Source organism: Sylvia atricapilla, chromosome 11 (genome assembly GCF_009819655.1).
Source record: "Sylvia atricapilla isolate bSylAtr1 chromosome 11, bSylAtr1.pri, whole genome shotgun sequence".
NCBI classification, from domain to species: domain Eukaryota; kingdom Metazoa; phylum Chordata; class Aves; order Passeriformes; family Sylviidae; genus Sylvia; species Sylvia atricapilla.
In genome coordinates, this window is record NC_089150.1 from 18,898,750 (window position 1) to 18,918,769 (window position 20,020).

The following is a 20,020-nucleotide window of genomic DNA, read 5'->3' on the forward strand; positions in this document are numbered from 1 at the left end:
CGGTACCGCGCCGCCGCTGCCGCGCTGTGCCCGGGCTGCGCTGTGCGCGCCGCGGGCAGAAGCGGGCGGTGAGTCACGGGGAAACAGCGCGAACCGAGCGCCGCCATGGCCACCCCGCCCGCCCCCGGCCAGCGCGCGGGAGGCGCGCCCCGCCCACCCTCCGGCCGCCACGGTTGGGTGTCCCCGTCCGCCGCTCCCATTGGCCGCCCCTCAGCGCTCCTGTGCGCTCATTGGCCGAGGCGGGCTCCGGTGAGCCGTGCGCACAGCGGCGGGGCGGGGTGAGCTGTGGGGCCGTGTGCACACCGCGTGTGGCGCAGGCAGCGGGACCGGCGGGGCCGAGCGAGCGAGCGGAGCCGAGTCTTGCGGGGGCCGCGGCGGCGGGGAACCGGACCGCAGGTACCGCCTGGAGGCCGAGAGGGAACCTCAGGGGAGCGGCCGGGGGTCCTGCGGGGCCCCGAGGAGGCAGCGAGGGCACTGCGCGGGACGGTGATGGCGCTGGCGCACTCCGGCCTAGCGCGCGGGAAAGTACGGCCGGGCGGGCGCCGGCGCCATTCCCGGCCCTGTGGCGCGCCGGGGAGGCCGCGAAGGCCGCTAGAGCCGTGAGGGCCGCGGGCCTGGAGAGGGCGGCGGGCGGCGGCGGGTGAGTCAGGTCTGGGTTCCGGGAGCGCCCAGGGAGCCTGCGCCGCTCGGGGGAGGGAGGCCGGGGCGCTGGGCGAGGGGGGAGCCTCCGCTCGGCCCAGGATCGGCCCGGAGGGGTCCCACGCTCGGTCTCTTGGCCGGGGCTGGTGGGCGGCGGGGCCGGGGCAGCGCTGCACGTGGCCGCCCGGGCGTGGGGAGGGGGCGCCCGGCCGGCCGTGAGCCAGCGAGTTTATGGTAAAGAACGTCCTGTGAGTCTGGGGACTGCGGAGAACGAACTGGAATGAAATCCTTTCTTCATTCAATTGTTTTTTCTTTTTTATTATTATTTGTAATTTGATTTTGAGTGCCCGCTAAACTCCCGTCGGCGGGGCCGAGCGGGGCCGCGGCCCGCACACCACGTGGTTCCCCACGTGTGAGGCGCTGCCGGAGACCAGAGGGGTCGAGGTGTCGCAACTGTTTGCTCCGACCACAGGCACGGATGGTGGCCTGCTCTAAATCCAAATGTGACCTATAAATGGATAGGAAAAACAGCCTGTGCCATCTGCAGATCGCGGGCTGTGGGGCGGCCTTTTATTTGAGTTCCTGTCGGGCGTAGTTCTCAAGTAACCGCTGTTAGTCATTTAGGAGCCAGCATTGTCACAACGGTTTATTAAACCTAATAGTGAGTTCTGATTTCCTGTGAGCACCCAATGTGATCCAATTGCCACGCAGCATTGGGGCTGCCTAGTCCGTGTTTCCTTCTTCATTGCAGACTTGCCTAGAGAAGCAATCCTGCACGCGTCCTCAAAGTGAAGAGGTTAAATAAGTTCACTAGGGCTCTGCAGCAGCCCTGAGAGTTACAGGTTCAACCTGCCATTTAAGCTAACTTTGTTCATGTCTGGGCTGAATGTTGTGTTTAAAGCCTCACATGTTGCTCGTGCTGTTTAAGTTTAAAATTTCGTACACATAGACATAAAAATTAAAGGGGAGGATGGTAAAATGTGCATGTTTGTTCAATAAGGGTTTATCCCTTTCCCCATTAGCTAGTATGGATAGGCAGAAAGTGCTACTGAGTCACTCCTTGATGAACTTTTGTTCTCTTTCTTATTTGTGTCAACAGAGTTAGCCAAGAATTACCTGTCAAAGTAGAGTCATGATGTCCTTTTGTCCTGGTTTCTGTCCCCTCTTTGAGTCTTAGTTAATGTTCAGCAGTCCTGGGTCAGCTTGACTGTGAAATGTGTTAAAGGGTCCCAAGTGGAGTGTAGGGATTGGCTTCTCGCTTCAGCAGATTTCCTCCAAAGCTTTATTTCAGAAACTGGGATGTTGCTACCTGCTGGTCAGAACACTTAATTTTGTATTATTTTGCTAGTGAGAGCAGAAGAAGGAGACAGGAGCATCACTAACTCTGCTGTAGCAGGCTTTCAGGTTCCAGTGTGGAAATTACCTGCTAAATACTGACTGCCTTTGGTATCGCTCACGTGTCCTGAGTTGAAGAAGTCTTACAACACGTTGCTCGGGTAATAAAAACTCCTCACAGATGGTATTTCTTGTAAAATGACTAATGCTTCGACTTCTCTTTTGAAACAAAACGCTAGATTGTGATTAGCAGGTGGCTTTTCTGCCCCTCCAGTGCTGCAGAGGACAGCAGAGCTGTACTTCCTGTCCCGTGGGGCTTTCATCATGCTCAGCTCTTGTCCAGTTCAGGTGTGGTGCTGTGGGCTGGTCCCAGCAGCCCGGGATTGCTGATTTCCCAACGGGTGCCTCTGACAGAGCTCCTTGCTGGAGGGCTTTGCCCGTGCTGGCTCCAGCAGTGCCTTTTATCTGCTCTGGCCTTTGCTTGAAGGAGTGAAGTCCTGCTGATAGCGCCTGCAAGTGCTGTTGGTAGGTCAGAAGAAGCACTGGAGTAGAGTGAGGGGAGTTGCTCCTGTTCTCTTGGATCCTAAGGAACTGCTGGTATCCAGAAGAATCCTGAGTAATCTCAGAGGTGAAGTTCAGCTTCATTTTTACTATAAGGAACCCAGGTTAATTGTGTTTTAGTTTAAGGCAACTTTTTGTTTGGAGGGCATCTAGGCTAGAAGCCATGAAAGGAGGAGTGTTACAGTGGAGCTTTGAGCAGTTTTTTACATCATCAGATCTAGAAGGGCTGCTGAAAGAGTTGAATATTGCTGAATCTCCTGCATGAAGGCTGGAGATTAATAGCACTTCTCCTGTTCTAAGAATCTTGAAAATGTTTTAATTGCAAAGACACAGAAAGACACAGTCTTTCCCTTCAGAGTGTGAGAGGAATTGTCTTGTGTCAGAGGTGTCTCCTACAGCTAGGAGGATCAGCAAGAAACTCCCACTTCGAGGTCTGGTGCTCAGGTTTCACTCAGAAACTTCAGATGTGACCTGGGAAAGTGCTGTGGTGGCACAGGGATCTTTGTCATCACTCCCTGCTGTCCAGGGGCTGATGTATGACCATCACAGAGAACAAGATCTAAAATTCATTCTTAGTAATGTTCCAGCTTCCAGCTGCATTTACAGAGGTCTTTAGGAGGAGTTCAGGTAAATGATTGCATTCTCCCTTTTCCAGAAAGGTGAAGTTTACAGTGAGAAAGCAGAGCTAGACTTGAGTTTCTGGACCAGTTTTGGGAGCTAATTCAGGAGGCAGTGCCTTGCTGGATCTTGCAGAATGTGACCTGTCTCAGAAATGCTGGATGAGGCTGGAGTTGTACTTTGTTTTCCATTACTACTTTTCCTGCCCTGGTGAGGTAAAAATCTGTTTGTGGTATGTAAGAAGGGAGGGGACGATGACACATGGACAGACAGGACAGGCTGCTTTGTGTAACACATCTGAGCTGTGGAAAACAGTGATAGCTGGGACTGAAAACTTTCCAAGAAGACTTAGGTAGCTTTCTTACAGAAGGCTTACTTAAGGTGGCCTTGATAGATAAAAGGAACTGCTGGAAACTTGCCTGTGATGACAAAATGGAGGGATATTGACTAACAGAGAAGTGTTTGAACTTGGGTGGCTTTTACTGTGCTTTTTTTTTTTTTTTTTCTCTTGGAAGTAACTGAAAACTGTAATGGTGTCCAGAGTGCTTGGAGGCTCTCCATTTAAGGACTTGTCTTCTGAACCAGCCTTTTCTGGATGTTGCTCATTGAAGGTGGCTGTTGGCTCTCTGAAAACAGCATCCTTAGGGTTCACACTGCTGGGGCCTTCTGGCCTGTGTTGGGCTTGGTGGGATGCAGGAAAGTAAAACCAGTGTCAGCTGCTGCTGAACCCATTTGCAGTTCCAGATCCTTTACAGGAAGGATGTGGAAGTTTAACGTGGAAATGGTGGTGAAGAGAAACTTCAGGCAAACAGTTTGGATGTGTTTAAGGTGTCTGAGGATGGAGCAGCATGCTTTATAATCACATTTGTATGGCAGCTGTAACCTTCCACTGCTCTTGAGCTCAGGGGGGAAAGGGGCCTCTGGAGAGAGAGGGTTTTAAATGAATCTCAGTCATGAAGGATTTTTGCACAGAGAGTGGTGTTTGGCTTTGGATTTCTGCTTCAGTTTGTGTAATCTTTACCAATTTTCTGTATAGCAGAGGAAGAGAAACTTGAGGTTTTCTTTTTGAAGGGATAGTTAAAAAGGAAAAAACCTCTGAATCAGATGTAAAACTTCTCTTTTGACATTCCTCTGGGGCAGTGAAGAGTGAGCTTCTGTCCCTCGTGCAGCTCCTGACCCAGACTGGCAGAAGGACAGACTGGCTGTAGGTTGCCATTAATGTTGGTATAAAAGGTCCCCCACTGTGTGTCTGGAGCAAGTCAGACATTTGTCTTTTCCATGTGCTACCCTGGCTGGTTGTGTCGGTGCTTCCTGTGGGCACTGCCAGCAGCACTCAGCCCTGTCCCCTCCTGCTGGAGTCTCCTGGTTGGGAGTGAAGTCTCTTTGTAATAGATTTTATGTTGCCATTTGATAATGCTTTAATGTGAGGACTGTTAAAAAGAGTTGTAATGAAGTGAAGAATATATATATTTTTTTCAATTCAGAGACCCCATTTTGGCCCTCTTGCCAGTGAAAAGCAGCATCCCCTCTGGTGCCTGAGCCCAGCTCCTGCAGTTGGCTGTGCCTGTGTTTTTCCTGTTCTGCAGTGTCAACACGGTTGCTATGAAAACAGGCATAAACAATGGCACAGCGAGTGCCAGCTGCTGCCAGCAACACAGGCAGTGCTCAGCCCTGGGAGTCCTCAGAACAAGCTGGAAATCTTGAACACTGAAATGAAGCAGAAAAGACTGAGTTGTGTGTGAAATCTAGTGACTCAAGTGCTCCAACAACCACTTGCTTTAACTTTTTTTTTAGATGTGTCTAAAGTCTTATTGGAGTTTTTCACTCCAGAACTTCATTTTGAGGGCAAAAACCATCATCTGGTCCAGCTGGAAGTTAGCTACAGGATTACAGAAATGACATGCTGGAGTGTGTACCTCTGGTATTTTAAATTCTCAGCCATTTACTGAGGTTGGAATAACCACTTCTGTGCAAAAGGCCATCAGAGAGAGGAACTGTTTTGAGGGAGGAGTGGGTAAAAAAAAACACAGTAAATTTGTGAAACACTGAGGTACTTCAGAATAGCTAAATAACAATTCATGTTCAGATGCATACTCAGTATGTAAGAGCTAAATGTCAGGATGCTAATTCTGGTTCCTTCTGGAGGTCATGTGTTGTTCTGCTGCTCCTGTAGTGGCTTTCTTCAAGACTCAACTTGTGGGATGTTCCTGTAATCTGGGCTGTTGGAGGTCTGGGAGGAGGGGAATCCTCCTGCAACATAAATAAACTGCAGGGTTGGAGGGGGATCAGGTAAACTGCCAAACATGCCAGAGAATGAGTCTCCTTCTGTAGGGTAAAGAATAATGAATTAAGAGAGAGTGTGTGAGGTATTTAAAGTTCAGGAGACTTCATCAAAACAAAGCTTGACATGCATATTTTTAGACCAGCGTACTTTAAACGTGTCTTGAAGCACGCTTTAAAAAAGACTCAGTTTAAAAGTGTAACTTCCTTGTTGGTTTCTTTCTGGCTCTGAGAGTGTTGTGTGAGTGTTGTGCAGCCCAGGGGAGGAGTGGCAGTGTGAGCACAGTGCAGAACCTGCCCCATCCACCGTGGGCTGTGCAGGCTGGCTCTGCTCTTGCAGTGCTGACCTCCATTCCAGTGGGCAAAGCAGGGATCCTGCCTGTCTGCTGCTTCCAGAGCATTCTAAGGATGTTTTTCCCACTTGGCAAGTGTCTGCTGTGTTAACACCCTCAAACATTTTCTTTCATGTATACCTGGAGTGGAATATGCATCCTGAGCTATAGGTTAATTACAACTTGTAGTTTTGCTTTTCAGAGTTAAACAGCTGTTTAGGTCATAAAAGACCTAAACTCTTCAAATGTTAAGCTAAAGGGCTTTTGAATGCTTTAGGTTTAATACTCCCTATTCTTACACTTGACTTCCAGTCAATAATGGTAGTAGCTGCCAGGCGGGTGCTTCAAGAGAAAATCAACTACCAGGAGGATACTACTTGTAGAGATTAAGTAACGGGCTTTTGAGTTTAACTCTCAGCAATAAGGGAGAAGGTGCTTTAGTGGAAGGGATAATTGCATTAAGGCTACTACTACAGTAGTTAAAGGGACTTCCTTCTCTTTTTTCCCTTTCTGTGAACATTTTGTAAGTTCCTGAAGTAAAAGATGGCTACAAAACAGAGGAATAGTAATATAGCACTCTGTCTGTTCAAAGCTGTCTTACTCAAAGCGAAGTGGAGGCAAACTTTTATCAAACTCTGCAGTGGTTTCAGTAGTGATGGTCAGATACTTTACAAGAAAGTACTGACTTAGCTGGAAGCCCTGTATGGTTTGCATTGCCTTTGCTGAGGGGCTGCGAAGCCCTTAAATCTCTCATTTCGATGTTGCCTTTGGCTGGGGAAGGTGCTCAGAAATGTCTTTGTTGTTCAGACAGGTGATCTGCAGCCATGAGCAGCAACGAGTGCTTCAAGTGTGGCCGCACTGGGCACTGGGCCCGGGAGTGCCCCACTGGGATGGGCCGTGGCCGTGGCATGAGGAGCCGTGGCAGAGGTGAGTGCTGCCTGTGCTGCTCTCTTGGTGTGCACAGCACATCTCCTGCTGCCTGCTCTGTTTACTGAGGGAAACAACCTTTGGCAGGCCCAAGTGAACAGGTTGAGACTCAAATTGACAATAAGAACCAGGGAGATTTACCTCTACCTGAGAGGTCATCCAGGGGCTTTGAGAGTGAAGCTGACTTGTCAGTTCAGTTTGTGATTGATTCTTAAAAGTATTCTGAACTTAATAGTTACGCCTGTTTTCTTTCTTCTCCCCATTTCAAGCAGGCTTCCAGTTCATGTCCTCGTCTCTGCCGGATATCTGTTACCGCTGTGGTGAGTCTGGCCATCTTGCCAAGGACTGTGACCTTCAGGAGGATGGTAAGTATCACTAAATATTCCATCTCTTCAGTGCCACAGGCAGAGCTCTGTGGCTGAGGAGAAGGGTGCTGGGATCCCCTGGGAACAAGCTGTGCGTGTGCCCTGTTCACAGCACGCTGCCCCTCTCGCTACCAAGGTTTTTTAGTCTTGTTTGGTATGTTTTTCTTATTGTGGAAGCCTGCTATAACTGCGGTAGAGGTGGCCACATTGCGAAGGACTGCAAGGAGCCCAAGAGGGAGAGGGAGCAGTGCTGCTACAACTGTGGCAAGCCCGGGCACCTGGCCCGCGACTGCGACCACGCAGACGAGCAGAAGTGCTATTCTTGTGGAGAGTTCGGGCACATTCAAAAAGACTGCACCAAAGTGAAATGCTATAGGTAAGGAGGCAGCTGGGAGAGGCACCTTGTGTGCTGGACGTGTTCTCTGTCTGGTTTGGGTTAGGAAATAGTTTGTTTGAACCCGTACCCACTCTTGCCCAAAAGTAAGGCTTAAACACTTCTTAGCAAGGTGGAGTAGATTCCATGATGCATCTCCAGATGGCCACCCAATGCCACCACACACACAGGTGTCATTTGAGCTGTACAGAAAGGCTCGTGTCCTTTTGCAGAAGGTAGCAGGAGGTACGTGGCTGTAGCACAGAGTTGGGTACCCTGTGTCTTCTGCAAGAGCTAAGAAACCCCAGCTGTCCTGCCCAGCTGACTGGCACAGCCAACCCCTGCAGGAACACACTGAAGATGCTTCGGTTATGGGAACAGTGAATAGAAGTGGGTGTTAAATTGGTTTGAAATGCCATCTTCAGAGTGCTGTCTGGTTTTTGAATGCAGGCAAATACCAGAAACAGCCTGTTCCTGAGCGCAGGATTCTTCACCCCCACCAACATTCCCTTTTGTGGAGGAAGGAGAGAGAACATGGTGTATTGGAGTTAAAACTAATTATTCTCAAAACAAGGCTAAACTGCAAGCATAAGCATTGGGAATAGGCAAAACCCAGTGCACAATTGGGAAAAAAACCTGCAAACACACAAAGCTGATGATGTAGAGTGATTCTGGCATATACAGTGATTAATGTGAGTTGATCATTTGGGAGCAGTTCATGGCTCTGCTGAAGACAAACTTGTTTGATGTCAGAGAATTCCTGAATGCAGAACTAGCGTTGCATGAAACCGAAGTAGACAGTGTCCCGGACAGAGTAGGGCTGCTCCTGTGAGTGTTGTGGCTGTTGTGACACAAGCTTTGCTTTTGCAGGTGTGGTGAAACTGGCCATGTAGCCATCAACTGCAGCAAGACCAGCGAAGTCAACTGCTACCGCTGCGGCGAGTCAGGGCACCTTGCACGGGAATGCACAATTGAAGCCACAGCCTAATTATTTTCCTTTGTCGCCCCTCCTTTTTCTGATTGATGGTTGTATTATTTTTCTCTGAATCCTCTTCACTGGCCAAAGGTTGGCAGATAGAGGCTACTCCCAGGCCAGTGAGCTTTACTTGCCGTGTAAAAGGAGGAAAGGGGTGGAAAAATCAACTTTCTGCATTTAACTACAAAAATGTTTATGTTTAGTTTGGTAGAGGTGTTATGTATAATGCTTTGTTAAAGAACCCCCTTTCCGTGCCACTGGTGAATAGGGATTGATGAGTGGGAAGAGTTGAGTCAGACCAGCAAAAACCCTCTCTGGGTTACAGGGAAGTGATCCTATGCAGGAGGAAAGAAATTCTGGAAGTGTCTTTACTTCCTCATAACTTTTATTTTATTACAATGGCCTTGGATTGTCTGACCTCAGTAGCTGTTAACACCAAGTGATATCTGCATCAGGCCCTACCTAGAGCATATAGCTGAGTGGGAGTAAACAAAGATGCACATGCCTGTTAATGGCCATGAGAGCGAGAGAGAGAAATCTGAAATAAATCTAAAAGTAACAGTAATTCAGTCAGTGAATGTTAATGTTGGAGATACAGAACGCAATGGGAAGCTTTTGAATAAATATCTCAAAGTCAATCTGAAACCCAGACATCAGTGCTCATAGTATAAACAATTTGGAGCTATTCAGGAGTTGCAAATAAATGCATTTTCACAGAAATCAAGATGTTATTTTTGTATACTATATCACTTAGACAACTGAGTTTCATTTGCTTGTAATCGGTTTTTAAAGTAAGATGGTAAGAGCAATTGAAGTCCTAGAACATAGAAAATGTAATTTTAAACTATCAATAAAGCTGGAGGAGGAAGGGGAGTTTGGCTAAAGTTCCTTTTGTTTATTTTTGGTTTTCCTGTACACAGTGCAAAACAACATATTAAAAGGGGTATGTGGAGGTTCAGCTTGGCCTTTTCTTTTGTATTGTCTCATGTTGAAGTTCTGTCTGCACATGTTTGTGGGAGTGGGCTCTGGGTGGGGGGCTGGGTGCATCTGTGCTGCTGCAGTTCAAGCACTTAATGGGAAAACCATCAAAGGAGGAGGGTGCTGGAGGTGCAGGGAGTTCCAAACTCTGCCTGGGTCAGTTCTGTCCAGCAGTGCTTTCACAGTGGCACTGAGAACTTAAAGCATCTGCATTTGCCCTGTCCCTCGGTGGTTGTGCGGTGTTGGGTCCCTGAGGGTCAGGGACCAGCTGAGGCAGGAGCCGAGGAACCCTGGATCTGCACAACCACTCAGTGGATAAAGTCCTGGTGTGCAGCAGCTCTTTGGCTGCCCAGTGCTCCACCCTAAGGCAGGACCGGAGAAGGGCTGTCCTGACGTCTGGTGTGAAGGGTGGCCTTTGCCTGGATGCCTCTGAGCTGCTGGCCGTGCTCAAGCTCTGCCAGCTCCTGTGCAATCTGCAGTAGGGGCAAGGATGGTGTGCTGGACTCTGCTTGTGTAAGAAAAGATTGAAAAGCTGAGGAACACAAACCAGGCTGGAAGTTTCAGAAGGAGAAAATAACTTCAAAAGGGGATGTCTCTTCCTTGGTCATCTTTCTGAGAGAAAATCGGTGCTGCTGCTCATAGTCAGTTTTTCCCAAGTGAACAGGCACTGGACAAGCAAGTGTTGATTTCATGCATTGTGGCACATGGGAAGAATAAATTCTTCATGTGTTTCATGTTGATGTGTCTCGTTAGTACTGAGGCATCTCCTCATTCGTTGTGGCAAACTCATGAAGTGGTTACAGAGGAGGACTGTTCATCGGGAACTGAGTGACAGGACAAGGCCAATGGGTACAACTGAAAGCGGGCAAATTGAGGAGTTTCCTTGCTTATGAGGGTGGGGAGGCCCTGGCACAGGGCGCCCAGAGAGAAGCTGTGCCTGCCCCTGGCAGTGCCGCAGGCCAGGTAAACGGGGCTGCGAGCAGCCTGGGATAGCGGCAGGTGTCGGTGCCACGGCAGGGTGGCACCGCAGTGTCCCCAAGGTCCCGTAGCTCCGAGCCCCGCCGCGTTCCCCCGCCAGCTCCAGGAGCGCGCATGCGCCGCTCGGGGTCACCGCTTCCTGCCCGAGCGGAGCGCGCAGGCGCGCTGGGACCGGGGCCGCCTTCACTTCCGGGGCGGGCAGCGGCGGGCACGGCGCGTTCTGAGGGACTGAGGGGCTCCGGGGCACGGCGGGACCATGGTGAGTGCGGGACTGAGGGACTGAGGGGCTCCGGGGCACGGCGGGACCATGGTGAGTGAGGGACTGAGGGACTGAGGGGCTCCGGGGCACGGCGGGACAGTGGTGACTGAGGGACTGAGGGACTGAGGGGCTCCGGGGCACGGCGGGACCATGGGGACTGAGGGACTGAGGGACTGAGGGGCTCCGGGGCACGGCGGGACCGTGGTGAGTGCGGGACTGAGGGACTGAGGGGCTCCGGGGCACGGCGGGACCGTGGTGAGTGCGGGACTGAGGGACTGAGGGGCTCCGGGGCACGGCGGGGCGATGGTGAGTGCGGGACTGAGGGGCTCCGGGGCACGGCGGGACAATGGTGAATGCGGGACTGAGGGACTGAGGGGCTCCGGGGCACGGCGGGACAGTGGTGACTGAGGGACTGAGGGACTGAGGGGCTCCGGGGCACGGCGGGACAGTGGTGACTGAGGGACTGAGGGACTGAGGGGCTCCGGGGCACGGCGGGACAATGGTGAGTGAGGGACTGAGGGGCTCCGGGGCACGGCGGGACAATGGTGAGTGAGGGACTGAGGGGCTCCGGGGCACGGCGGGACCGTGGTGAGTGCGGGACTGAGGGACTGAGGGGCTCCGGGGCACGGCGGGGCCATGGTGAGTGCGGGACTGAGGGACTGAGGGGCTCCGGGGCACGGCGGGGCGATGGTGAGTGCGGGACTGAGGGGCTCCGGGGCACGGCGGGACAATGGTGAGTGAGGGACTGAGGGACTGAGGGGCTCCGGGGCACGGCGGGACCATGGTGAGTGCGGGACTGAGGGACTGAGGGGCTCCGGGGCACGGCGGGACCATGGTGAGTGCGGGACTGAGGGGCTCCGGGGCACGGCGGGGCCATGGTGACTGAGGGACTGAGGGGCTCCGGGGCACGGCGGGACCATGGTGAGTGAGGGACTGAGGGGCTCCGGGGCACGGCGGGACAATGGTGAGTGAGGGACTGAGGGGCTCCGGGGCACGGCGGGACCATGGTGAGTGCGGGGCTCAGGGGCTCGGAGGGGGCCGCTGGAGGCGAGGAGCACGGCGGGGCCGGGGCTGACCGGGGCCGCTCTGTTTGTGTCTTGCAGGCTCGGAACGCGGAGAAGGCCATGTGAGTGCAGCGGGGGCACCGCTCCAGCCCTGGGTCACCTCGGCTCAGGCCGGACCTGGTCTCACACATCCGTGGCCGCTGGCCCTGACTGTACCTGATCTCACCATCTGTGGCTGCTGGCTGTGCCTGGCTGGCCCACAGAACTCGCTGTTCAGCCTCTTTTGAAGCACTGACAGTTTAATGATGCTTTTGTGTACTCATTTGTACATGTGGTGGCCCAGAGGCAGTGGGAGTTGGAGGGCACACATGAACCTGGTGCTGTGGAGCTCCTGTAACTGAGCTGGGTGGTTCTGTGCAGGAGAGACCCTGCAGCAGTGTACCTGTCCCCCTGCAGGCTGAGGGATAAATACAGTGAAATGTGTTGTAAAGGACCCATGTGGTTTTAGGCAGTTCCCATTTTGGGAACAGAGATGCCAGGCCAGAAAGAAGGAATCAGTCGGCATTGCTTTACTTGAGAAACGAACCACTGAGGATTTCTAGTGCTGTGAAGTTGTTAGCTGGAAGAGCTGGCGGTGGTCAGTGAATGTGTTCAGTCTTTTGTTTTCTACAGACTGTAATTAACTCCATGATAAACATCCAGAGCAGAACTTGTTCCTGTTGGAATGTGGATTTGTGAAAGTAAATCTGTTTTCTTCTCTTTAGGACGGCCTTGGCAAGGTTTCGGCAAGCCCAGCTTGAGGAAGGCAAAGTCAAGGTGAGATGTAAAAGCCCTGGAGGATTGGTAGCTCCAGTCAGGGAGGAAGACAGGTCTTGTTCAGAGCCCAGGTGTCCTGTGCTTGACTCCAGTGAGGAGGAAAATGCTTCAGCTGACTGTATTTCACACTCACAGGGAAATTCTCCACTGCAGTTTCTCCAAACCTTTTATACTTTTTTGTTTCATATTGCATATTATGCAGAGGAAACAGGTTTAATACTTTTTAATAAAAGGTGGAGCTTTAAGTAAAAAGGTAGAGCCTTTTAATAAAAGGTAAAGCTGTGGGGAAAGGGACAAAATGACTGCACACAAAACCCTAGAAGCAAGATGATGCATTAGTTTGTGTAAGCAAGACAATAGAATGTGAAGAAGGTTGAGAAGAAGGTACTCTGTACAAACTGGAAAAAATCACATTATTTAGTAGTCGCAATTGAGAAAAGCTTAACCTTAATGAGCTGGTGTGTGCTGAAAACAGTGAAACTGTCCTGAATGGAATATTTGTTGTATTGGAGAGGATTATGGGGTGCTTTGGAAAAAAACAGGTGAAAGATTTTGGTTTGGATAGAGTGGATTTAAGTAGATTTTTATAGTCTGTGATAGTTTCATTTGTCCAGGCTGTAAATAATTTTTGTTGTCCACTTACTAAAAATCCATGGGAGCTGAAGGCCCTGGAGCTTGGTAGCATAATTAGGCGTTAATGGAGCAGTAAAGCCTGTGTGAAATGTTGTGTGTCAGTGCTCAGCTGAATTTGGTGTGTGTGGTTTTCTGTCTGACAGGAGCGAAGGCCTTTCCTTGCATCAGAGTGTAATGAGCTGCCCAAAGCTGAGAAATGGAGGAGACAGGTAATGTCAACCTGTAGATTTTCTAATTCTAGAGGAGGTAGAACTTTGTATTTCCTGTTTAGACAGCCTGCTTCCAGGGTTTTTTTTTTTTTCCACACTTGTCAGTACCCTGACAGTTAAATCACAGAATATTTTCTAAGATTGTACAGCTCAGTGTTCAAAGTAGCTCTTGCCATGTCAGGTTGCCCCAGGGCCATGTCCAGCTGAGTTTTGAACACCTTCAGGGATTTAGATTCCAGGGTTTTGGGGCTGCTGTTCTAGTGTTTGATTATCTTCCTAATGAGTTCTCTCTCCTTGAATTTAATCAGAATTTCTCTAGTTTCAGCTTGTGCTTTGTTGCTGCTATTGCCATGCACTTCTTAAACAATCTGGCTCTGTCTTCTCTGTTCCCTTCACTAATTTAAAAACGAATTTCTGTGTTCTTATTTGACTAGATCATTGGGGAGATTTCCAAGAAGGTGGCACAGATCCAAAATGGTAAGGTTTGTCTAACTGTGTTTTATTTTTTTGAATATCCAGTCATAAGCAGTTACAGTAAAAATCCCATTTCATGTGAACTATGCTTTCCATTTGCTTAAATTCTGAAATTCCTCTGGTGTTTCTGTGAGCTGCCTGATTTATTGGGTTTTTTTTCCTCTCTAACAGCTGGATTGGGTGAATTCAGAATTCGGGACCTGAATGATGAAATAAACAAACTTCTGAGGGAGAAAGGACACTGGGAATACAGAATAAAGGAGCTGGGAGGTCCTGATTATGCTGTAAGTGTGGAATGTGTTGTACTACATGGTCACAAACGAAGTGACTGCTGAGAAAAATGTGTAACATTTAGTTACCCGAGGATGGTTTGGCCAGTGTTATTTTTATTTAGCCCCTAAAATGTTTGGCTGTGTTAGAACAAACTTCTAAACTATGAACTCCGTTTATTTTCCAGAGGATTGGCCCGAAAATGTTAGATCATGAAGGGAAGGAAGTTCCAGGAAACAGAGGCTACAAATACTTTGGGGCTGCAAAGGATTTGCCAGGAGTTAGAGAACTTTTTGAAAAGGAACGTAAGTAAAGAGCAGCTCTTCCCAGACATCAGTCTGTGCAGTGGAATACCTTGAGTAAAATTCTGTTGGAGTTTGTGGGGAGCATTGGTAACAGCATTTCTGAATGTCTTAGGTCAGCTCAGTGAAACACTGAGCGCAGGTAATTAATTAAATGCTAAGAGCACCTTTGGCTGTTTGCAGTTAAGGAAATATAGAAAGGATTAAACTGGTTTCTACTGAGAATTCCAAATGGTGAGGACTGATGTCCTACAGAAACTTTCCAGCATTGGAAGTTTATTCTGAGTATTATTTACAACTTTATTGAGAAGTTGTAAATAGTACTCAGAGTTCAGGACTCGAAAAAAATGAAGAAAAAGGGCAAGTTGGGTTGAACATAATTTCAGAAGCACAGATGAGTTTTCATAATGAAAAACTGGATGCAAGGGGATGAAACTTTGTCATGGAATGAGTAGCAATTGCTTGGGCCTGCAAGTGAGGGCAATTTATGGAAAATTATGGGAAGTACTCCAGGATGTGGGGAAGCATTGGGTCATGTACTGGAAGTGGCAGAGGGTGACAGCAGCAGCTCCATCGTGCTGGGTGCTGGCTGGTGTGAGGCAGCTGTGGGGGCTGAGAGGCTGGGGACATCAGCAGGAGGTGGAGGGGACCTGGTGGGTGACAGTGGTGTCCCTGCAGCCCTGCCACCCCCACGGAAGACTCGGGCTGAGCTCATGAAGGACATTGATGCCGAGTACTACGGCTACAGAGACGAGGACGATGGCATCCTGGAGCCCCTGGAGCAGGAGCATGAGAAGAAAGGTATGTGAGATTCCAAACCTGCACAGAGCACCCAGGCAGGGGTGATGGTGGACTCTGAGGTGAGGGCACCTTTCTTTTCCTCCCTCTGGGCCTTTTCTTGTGCTTAGGTGTCAGACTTTTTCTGTCACATGAGTATCCAAATAAATCATTTCAGGAAGGAAATGCTAAAAAGCATTTTTAGATTTGACTTTCATCTTTACTGCTGTAAATTATTTAATATTTTAGCAAGCCATTTACTGCCAAAGCAAAAACTCCTTCCCCTCCCTTCTTTTTCCTACTTAAGAATGTAGAAGAGTAGGTTGCAGCAAGATCTGTGGAACCCAAGCAGTTCTCTCCCTCCCTTGTGAAAACTGACCCTACCATCTGTTTCCTGTCTCACCTCATTATTTATTTATCCATAAACATAGCTGGTTACTTTTCTACCAGATTAGAGGCCCCTGCTGGAAACCCTGCAGTCTGCGTGGGCTCTGTTAATTTAACCATGTCATCTCTCTTGGAATTTTAACACTTTCTGAATATTTTTCCCTTTGGAGCTTAGTTTTTCTCAATAGAAAATATTCACCCACGTGTCTGCTGACAAAGTTTTCTGGCATTGTTCCTACTGACTTCCCTGGTGAAGACACCGGGATTATGAGTCTTAATTCCTGAAACTCTCTTCAGAATTCAGCACTGTGTGCCATTTTCTGGGATTTGTGTTGCTCCAATCCAGAGGGCACAGACCACTTTTAAGTTTCCTAAGTAGTTCTCTTGGTGCTTCTGCTGAACACTGGCTGATCCTCACAGTTCCCCCTTCTTCATGGCTGAGGCATTCACAGAATTCAGGGTTGTGCTTTGTTGGTTGGATGGGGGGGCAGGGAGGAAGGGAGGATGAAGGAAATCCTCACCTATCCGTGTCCTGCAGCAGAACCTGGAGCCCCAAACCCTGGCAAGGGGAGGTGTCTGGAGACACTGGATAGTGCAGGAAGGGAAGTTGTGTGGTGAGAGCCCAACAGCTCCCACTCAGAGTCCATCTTGCTTGTCTGGGGCCTTGCAGTTTTTACCTCGTTAAGTCAAGTTTTTCTGAAATAAAGTTTTGAGAAAACTTCTTAAACTGGGGTTCCTTTTCTGTTAGGGAGTCACACACAAACCGTGTGCCACTGGTTAGGTCTTGCTGTCTCAGGGGGACAGTTTTAAATGTGTGATCTCTGGGAGCTTGGGGAATGCCTGCTGGCCCTTCTTGCTGTGGCCATTTCCTCCTGCCAGGATGCATTAATCTGGCACCTCTGTAGGATCTTACGCACTGGCTGTGTCACTGATGAAGCTTTTCAAAACTTGTTTTAGTGCTCTTATTGTCACTCTGCTGTAAGAGAGATGCAGCAGCCCTGGCAGCAAGGCACAGAACTGGGATTGTGCTGCAAAATAAGAGAAATACCCTCTGAGATGGAAAAAGAGACTTCTGTGGGTGGTCAGTGTAAGGAGCATAATCATGTTTAATTACCCACAGGGTGATCAGCATCCCTATAGCTGCTGACAGGCTACAGAGCTGTAAGAGCCACTTAGGCTGCTCATGTGACCCTGGTGCTCAGGGCAGAAAGTAGGCTGGTGTTCATCTGTGGCATTTAGAGTCCAAAATGTAGCCAAATGAAGGCATTAGCAAGTACCACACTGGGACAGTGTGTCAGCATACACTGATACATTTTATTACATGGCACATCAAGGGGATGTTACTGATGTAGAGGATTTAGGCAAGAATTTTAAGTCCATTGGAAAAGCTCCAGCAATAAGAGCATGCTGCTCTGACTGGCTCTCAGCCACACTTGCCATTTTCCTGTGCTCCCCAGTTATAGCAGAAGCAGTGGAAAAATGGAAGATGGAGAGAGAAGCACGACTTGCAAGGGGGGAGGAGGAGGAGGAAGAAAACATCTATGCTGTCCACGAGGAGGAGGTAGGGCATGGCTCAGGTGATGTGACTTTTCATGTGTCTTCTGTCCTCCCTGGACATGGTGTCCAGAACCAGTCTGCTGCTGCTCTGCCCCTCTACACAGTTCAGTAAGAATCAGTGGTAGGGGAGTGCTCTTGGCCCACATTCAGGGAGTGCTGGAGGCTGGAGGTGAGGACAGGCCTTTCAGTGCAGTGAGAAGCACCTTGCTGTGATTGTGTGGCACTGTGTTTGTCAGGGGGTGTGTTGGTAACACTGCTCAGTCTGGCTCCTGAGTACAACCTGCCTCAGTGACAGCACAAGCAGCTTTGGGGACAGGATAATGTCACACTGCCACTGTGTGAAAACTCACGGGCTGCACCTCACACTTGAATCATGATGCAGCACTGCTTTGCTGGTGCTTCTGTCACTGCTCTTGTTTCTTCTCCCTGCTCCCAGTGAGATCTGGAGGAGGGTACTGGGAACAAGTTCTCATTTCTCTCTGTATCTAAGTGGGTTAAGCACAAGAATAAAAAGGAGGAATCCATCAGGTGGAGCTGGTGGCTCCTCCACTACCTGTTTTATTTGTATTATCCCATGGTTCATGAGCCCAGCTCTTAGGTGTGCACCAAAGCAGTACAGAGCTCTACAGGGAACTGGTACCCATGCTTTTAAAGCACTTGCTGTATTCCTGCTTAGCTGGCTCTTCCTGTGTTCACAGCTTTGCTGTGGCAGCCAGAGTTATGGAAGGGGAGGAAATACAGCTTTACATTCATGCCTGTGCCACAGCAGAGCAAAGGCCATTTGGGAAATGGAAGCAGTCATGCTGAAAATTTAAAGGAGCAAGATCTGCATGCGATCCTTGTGTTCCTTTGGTGCTGGCTCCTCTTCACTCATTCCTGTGTTTGCAGTGTTGACCATGTTTGTTCCTTCTGGGAGAGCAAGTGAAAAAGGGTTTGTTATGACCTCTGTAGAAAATAAACTCGATGTGATTTTTTCACTTTTTAGTCTGATGAGGAAGGTGGCAAGGAGAGAGAAGGTGAAGATGGCCAACAGAAATTTATTGCACATGTTCCAGTGCCCACTCAACAGGAGGTAAGGCATAGCAGCACTCAGCTGCAGAGATTCACACTGGCTTTTGCAAGACACATCTCAGTTGACATCAGGTCATCAGTAAAAGTGCTCGAAATTTGTGATTTCTGTGACTTGACTCTGCAGCTGTTTAATCCTCTTGCAAATGCCATAACCCTTTTTAACCTGAGATTTTTCAAAACCCTCCTTAAGTCCTCCATAAATTGGGAGGTGCTGTGCTGAGCATCTCAGTATTTCAGATGCTGAGCATCTGAGCTTTCAGCATTCTCAGCTGAGCCGAATCCACCCTGGTTTTATCTCTGCAGATTGAGGAGGCTCTTGTACGAAGAAAGAAGATGGAGCTGCTCCAGAAGTACGCCAGTGAGACTCTCCTGGCACAGAGCGAGGAGGCAAAGACACTTTTAGGATTGTGACATTGCACCAGTGTCTTGGTTTGTGTGCAATCCCTCTGAAAGCAGCAGGTTCCTAAGTTCTGGTAGTTGTAGGTTTGAGCTCTGAAAGTTCCTTTGGATGTGGAGCAAACTGGAACGACAGTGTGGTGTGCAGAAGGAGAAATCATCATTCTTGTACTCCAGTGCTGGAAAAGGTCAAACCTTGGTGAGCTTGTCTCTGCATCTAACAGCTGTCCTCAGTTTGGGAAGGGGTCTGTGCAGTGGGGCCTCTTACAGATAGAACCACACCCAGTGAGCTCCTAAATCCTGGAAGAAACCCCATGGTGTTCCTGCCATCCTGTCTGCTTTGGCCTGACTGTAAGTGTGCACATCTCCTCGTGCTGGTTTTGTTGAGCTGAGAAGGAACTTACACTGTCACACCTGCTCAGTTTACCTGAATAACCTGGAACCTGTCTAGAGATGCCTTGAAGGCAGATCTTGTGAGTGGCTTTGGAGGAGATTTGATTCTAAACCACATGCCATGTGTAAAACCTGTTACCCTTTTTGTGGTTTGTTACCGTGCCTGGATGAATTGCTTGAATGCTGGATATTCCAGCAGCTACTGTAAAAAACTTTGCAATACCTTGTTCAATTATTTTTATTAAAACTTATTTACAACCTGATGTCTGTTTTATTCTAGCTCAAAGGATTGTGATGATTCCCTAATGGTAGCCAAAGATTGGGATCATAGACAGCCATCCCTGTGGGGATTTCAGTCTTGGTTTGTGAATCCTGGGACAAGAGGCAAGGGAGAGCCTGCTCTCTCTCTCTATAGCTCTGTGAAGCATTTTTGAGCTGAGTGCTCTTGGCTGCATCTGAGGGAACAAATTGCAGAGTAATGATTTGCCACAGTGGCCTATAGCAGAATTCCCGTGTCCTGCCAGGCTGTGGAATTGCTGGTGGAGTCAGGGTAGAGAAGCTGCTGTGGCCACAGCCAGGAAACTGATCCTGTTTGTCCTGGAGAAAGGAGGAATGGGCAGGCTCTGCCTCAGCTCTGGGATGTGTGTGTGCTGCCAGGTTTATGGCTCATACCATCTCTGGAATGCCTCAGCCCTGAACACATCCAGGGAATGAAACAAGTTCTTTATGTCCTCTTACATGTCTGCTTCAGAGTTCTGCCCTGTGTGTGATCCTGGCTTGAGCACCAAGGGGATAAACTCTCTGTTCTGTCTGCTGCATCGATTTGGGCCTGCTTTTGTCTCTTAAAAATGCATCTGTGTGTTTCATTTAATGCCAGCCACATCAGTGGTGCAGGTGGAGCCACCTTCCTTTTTCCGTGTCCTGGTGAGCACAGTACAGCTGCTGAAGGATCAGTTTCTCCTCACAGTCAGAGGGGTGGTGAGGAATATTTGTTGGCAGCACTAGGAAATAAGTGGATTTACCTAATCTGCATTAGCAGATGAGCAAGTTAAACAGAGACAGCTTTGCAGAGTATCCATTAACTAATGGATATATCACTTTCAAGTCTAG

At 49.3% G+C, this 20,020-nt stretch overlaps 2 protein-coding genes across 8 annotated transcripts; both read left to right on the forward strand.

The window, feature by feature from the left end:
- The first annotated feature begins 246 nt into the window (after positions 1-246).
- CNBP (CCHC-type zinc finger nucleic acid binding protein) lies at positions 247-9,364 on the forward strand. 6 transcript variants are annotated; one of them, XM_066326961.1, is made up of 5 exons: positions 247-396; positions 6,573-6,692; positions 6,962-7,056; positions 7,231-7,433; positions 8,301-9,364. In XM_066326961.1, the coding sequence occupies exons 2-5, from the start codon at positions 6,590-6,592 to the stop codon at positions 8,416-8,418; spliced, it is 519 nt and encodes a 172-aa protein (XP_066183058.1). In that variant the 5' UTR covers positions 247-396; positions 6,573-6,589; the 3' UTR covers positions 8,419-9,364. The 6 variants fall into 6 exon arrangements, with proteins under 6 accessions (XP_066183058.1, XP_066183060.1, XP_066183063.1 ...); XM_066326963.1 differs by having other exon boundaries at positions 248-396; positions 6,962-7,057; positions 7,235-7,433; XM_066326966.1 differs by having other exon boundaries at positions 248-396; positions 6,965-7,057; positions 7,235-7,433.
- A 133-nt stretch (positions 9,365-9,497) lies between these two features.
- ISY1 (ISY1 splicing factor homolog) lies at positions 9,498-19,173 on the forward strand. Of its 2 annotated transcripts, none has more exons than XM_066326960.1 (11): positions 9,498-10,621; positions 11,725-11,747; positions 12,390-12,441; positions 13,218-13,283; positions 13,718-13,760; positions 13,929-14,041; positions 14,215-14,332; positions 15,008-15,130; positions 16,951-17,054; positions 18,036-18,122; positions 18,425-19,173. In XM_066326960.1, the coding sequence occupies exons 1-11, from the start codon at positions 10,619-10,621 to the stop codon at positions 18,530-18,532; spliced, it is 840 nt and encodes a 279-aa protein (XP_066183057.1). In that variant the 5' UTR covers positions 9,498-10,618; the 3' UTR covers positions 18,533-19,173. The 2 variants fall into 2 exon arrangements, with proteins under 2 accessions (XP_066183057.1, XP_066183056.1); XM_066326959.1 differs by lacking the exon at positions 9,498-10,621 and adding an exon at positions 11,594-11,628.
- The last annotated feature ends 847 nt before the right edge of the window (positions 19,174-20,020 follow it).